General features: G+C 60.8%; 1 protein-coding gene across 1 annotated transcript in view; it reads left to right on the top strand.

Annotated features, from left to right (window-relative positions):
• The window catches only part of ADGRA1 (adhesion G protein-coupled receptor A1), a 54,306-nt gene that overhangs the window by 26,316 nt on the left and 23,907 nt on the right, over positions 1-4,083 (top strand). Inside the window, exon 5 of the mRNA XM_011372606.1 lies at positions 1,097-1,240. Within this exon, the coding sequence (XP_011370908.1) occupies positions 1,097-1,240 (144 nt within the window). The remainder of the gene's footprint in view (positions 1-1,096; positions 1,241-4,083) is intronic.

The raw sequence follows: 4,083 nt of genomic DNA on the forward strand, positions 1-4,083 counted from the left end.
TCCCTCAAGGTTCGCTCAGAGGCTGCTCCTCCGGGAAGCCCTGCCCGCCTCCCCTCCCCTCAGAACGACGGCCCTTTGCCCGTCAAGCTCCTGTCCCACCAAGCCTTAGACCACAGTCATTTTTCCGGTTCTTCTCCAGGGGCGCAGTATGCTCCCCACAAGCTTCCCATGCGGCCGCACCCCCAGCAGACGGGCAAGTCCTAGAAGGAGGTGGGTGCGTGTGGGCTGCCATCAGAGGTGCTGCCTTGGGTGAGTCTGGAGGTACCAGTCCCTCCGTCCACTCTGCGCTTCTGCTCCCGAGCAGAGACCCCCAATCCGTCAGGAGCCCAGACCTCGCAGCCAAGGGGCACTACCTGCAGGATGAATGCATCGCCATGGAAACCACCTACAGTGAAATCCAGATGTCTGTTTTGGTGGCATCCATCACTGCTAAGCCGACAAATCATACCTGAATTCCTGTCACCAGGAGCATGTCACTTGATCATCACCTGGACAGCCATGGCACCAGGGACAGATAGGTGGACAGCCCCTCCTGAGGGTCACTCACCCAAGGGCAGCCACGCCAGCTCTCCCAGAGCAAGTGTTTCTGAGATCCTGAGACCGGCCCCCCAGCTTCCCGGCGAGGCCTTCCCGCCCTGTGAGTCTCCCCTGGCCCGGCCCAAAGGCCAGTCCTTCCTCCTCGCTGGTCCCTCCATGGGCGAGTGTCCTCCCCAAAGGATAGCTGGTCTCAGAGAGTCCGTCTGGGGACAGTGACCAGCGCTGGCTGGTCGTCAACCCTGGGGTCAAGAATGCACCGGGCTCGGCAGCCTCCGAGGGGCCCTCGGTGGGCGGTGCTGGCGGGCCAGGGGAGGGGACCAGGAAGCGGCCCCACGGCTCTGGGCTCGCTGTCCTCACAGGGGCCTCGTCGAGCTTATGTGTGTTGAAAACTTAAGAACCTTCAGAATCCCATTTTCAGAATCTGCACGTTGAGCTTTTTGCCTTTGCTTCCAGTTTAGTATTTAGTATTTAGCATTTAGTATTTAGCATTTAGTATTTAGTATTTAGCATTTATTTAGTATTTAGTCTGGAGCGTTTCCCCTCGAACGCGGTGTTTCAGTTCAGCGACAGTGTCCCGGAGCTGCCAGCGGGCGCCATCGTGGAGCACACAGGGCTCTTGGGACAGGGCTGTGACCTCTCAGACGGCAGCGTGCAGCGGTCAGAAGCAGGGCACCTCCGTGTCCCCGGCTTTCCCACGCAGCAGGTGAGCGGGGGCCCCCGACTCGCCGGGGAAGGCGGCTCTGGAAACAGTGGTCGCCTCTGCTCCGCGTTGGCTCGCGCACTGCCCTGGCGCCACGCTCATCGCCACGTCGGCGCTGCTGTACACGCCCGTGACAGCGGCCGGGGCTGGGTCTCCGAGGCTTCTGGGAAACCAGCGAGCCCCCGAGGGCAGGCCGTGAGCGTGGCTGGCCCTCAGGTCCTCTACTGGCTGACGAGGGCCCAGGCAGCAGCACCTCGGGGGCACTTCTGGGACCAGGGCTGAAGCCACAGGGCTGGGGCCAGTGACCAGGGGCCGGTCCAGCTGTTGACTGCAGGCCCAGGGCAGATGCGGCCCGAGGCTTTGCCCGGTGAGGGGACAGCCCGTGCATCTCAGCAGGCGACTGGAGAGGGAGAGGGGGTTGCAGCCGGGTCTCCCTGGAGGCCCCGATTACAGAGCGGGCATCCAGACAGACGGGCACACATGGGCACACCGCGCTGGCACCGGGCGGTCAGTGGACTCTCTGTCTCCGCAGCCTCTCCTGTCCCTTCACGCAGGGTTTTAAGACAAATCCCGGACGTTTTATCATTCTACAGATGTTTCGCATGCATCACGGAAAGGGACCACGCCTGTGTAAATGTCGCCATAACACCCTACTGACCCTTAAAAAATTAGCAACAAAATTTCTTTATTTAATTAAATATTTAGCCAGGCCCACATTTCCCAGACTCCCCTGTAATTCTTACAGTTTATTTCCATGTCACTGTGACTGGTCACTCTCTCCTTGCGCATTTTGCTAAGAAATCCAGTTACTCGACTCTTCCCACGTCTGACTGCGGTGGCCCGGGCGTCATGCGCCCTATGTGTCCTGTGAGTTGGCAGGTGTCCTGAGGCCTCTGCTGTCTGGGTTTTCGGGCTGCTGGCTCCTGGCAAGGCGTGTCCTCCCTTCTGGCCACTGTCCTGCCTCTGTCGACGAGCTCACTGGGGCTCCTCAGAGGGAAGGTTCTTAGAACTGTCTTTATGTCACCCACCTGTGACCCCGAGGTGCCTGTTCGTGGGAAAAGCAGGATAGAAAACTTGATGTTTTCCTTTTTAACCCATTTCCAAAATAACGAGTGTCTTCCTCAGAATCCTCTGGAAGTGACCAAGGTGTCTGATCCTGAACACGTGACCCCAGGCCAGAGAGAACCTCTCGAATCTGTTGGTCACATTGTCCCCTCTGTAGCGGGGCCATCTCTAGCTGGCTCCTGAGTCCTTCGGCATGGCCGCCTGAGTGTGGGCAGTGGTGACCTTGTTTCCCAGCACCCCCGGCTTCTCCAGCAGACCGGCCCCTGTAGAGGGAAGTGGCATTTAGGGACCAGAGCGAGCACTCAGTGTGTCCCCTGAAATGGCCGATCATCATTTCTTGGCATTTTTTACGGGTCAGGTTAAAGACATCAAGGCCACCAAGGTCTAGGGACTCACTCAGTGGGCACTCGGAGACCACAGGTGGGGAGCAGGAGGGGCGCAGGCCGGGGAGTAGGTTGGACAGCGTGGGCAGCCCTCAGAGAGCGGGCGGCGTGTGAGTGTGTGGGAGGCAGGTGCTGACTGGGCGAGTGTGCGCCAGGGCCAGACCCCTGTCTGGTCTCAGCTCCGGGGGCTCCCTGAGCGCCCAGCCCCCCCACCTGTCCCGCTCCATCACGTGCTCACCCCTCCTGTCCCCTAACACCCTTCTAACGCCTTTCCTGACCAGCCTTCGTCTGGTCAGGCCCAGAGTCTGTCCACGGGGCTCTGGACGTGACTTGACCCCAATGCCTGCAGAGCTGGCAGGAAGTCCTCATGTGCCTGGCCCACAGCTGTTTGCCTGCCCTCCAAGCAAACCAGTGCCCCAGGCGCCCCACCAAGGCCAGGGTCCCCCCACTTCTGCCTGAGCCCCACCTGCTGGCGCCTGCTCCGTATGCCTAGGGCTCCGGGGCGGAGGGGGCCCAGAGTCTGAGGAGAAAGTGTGCTTTGCAGGACGAAGCGAATAAGCGTGGAAGAACCACCTGAGAGCGGCCAGAAGGGACGAGGAGAAACGGGCACACTCTTAACGTCCAGGTGTCTTCTCAGAGTGGCCCTTCCGGTGGCTCTGAAGGACACGGAGGGCAGCCAGGCCTGAGAGCCCCCAGGAGACACTGCACTCAGGGACAAAGATGGGGTCCACTAGGACCCCACACACCGTGCGGTCGCCACACCACCCCGTGCCCAGCCTGACCCCGTGGCCTGAGGTGCCTGCGATGGGCCTCCTCAGCCCAGGAGGGCCTGCGCCCAGGACCCGCGGGCCCGCACGGGGACGCAGCCTGGGCTCCGACCCGTGCTTTATGCAAGGACAGGCAGCACCGGAACATTCTGAGTTTGTTAATTTTATTATTTGGTTCTCAAACTAGGCTTTACCTCAGGGCTGAATGAATTTGTTGGCATAAATCTTTGTAGAAATGATCTGCACAAATTCAAACTGACACCGTGGGGGAGACGGCTGGTTGCCACGGCAACGTGAGAGCGGGCCTTAATTCCGCTCTATGAGCCTCGGATGCCGGATGCCAAGTGCACGAGGCGGCCGGCCCCACGTCCCAGGCCCTCAGGGCCAGGCTGTGCCGCCGGCAACATCGCCTGCAATGTCCCGGCTGCAACGTCCCGGCTGCTCCCCATGTCAGGGCCTCCAGATCCCACACACGGCCGGGACGGAGCACTCCGGGCTCTCTGAGGCTCTGGGAGAAGAAGCAGGTCTAGCTGGGCCGTCAGCAGCCACTCAGGTTCCAGCGGCAGGGCCTGGACACTCCCCTGGGAGAAGGGAGCCAATGCCTACAGTTCTCTGAGCCACGCTGTGACAG

Source organism: Pteropus vampyrus, unplaced genomic scaffold (assembly GCF_000151845.1).
Source record: "Pteropus vampyrus isolate Shadow unplaced genomic scaffold, Pvam_2.0 Scaffold211, whole genome shotgun sequence".
Lineage (NCBI taxonomy): Eukaryota > Metazoa > Chordata > Mammalia > Chiroptera > Pteropodidae > Pteropus > Pteropus vampyrus.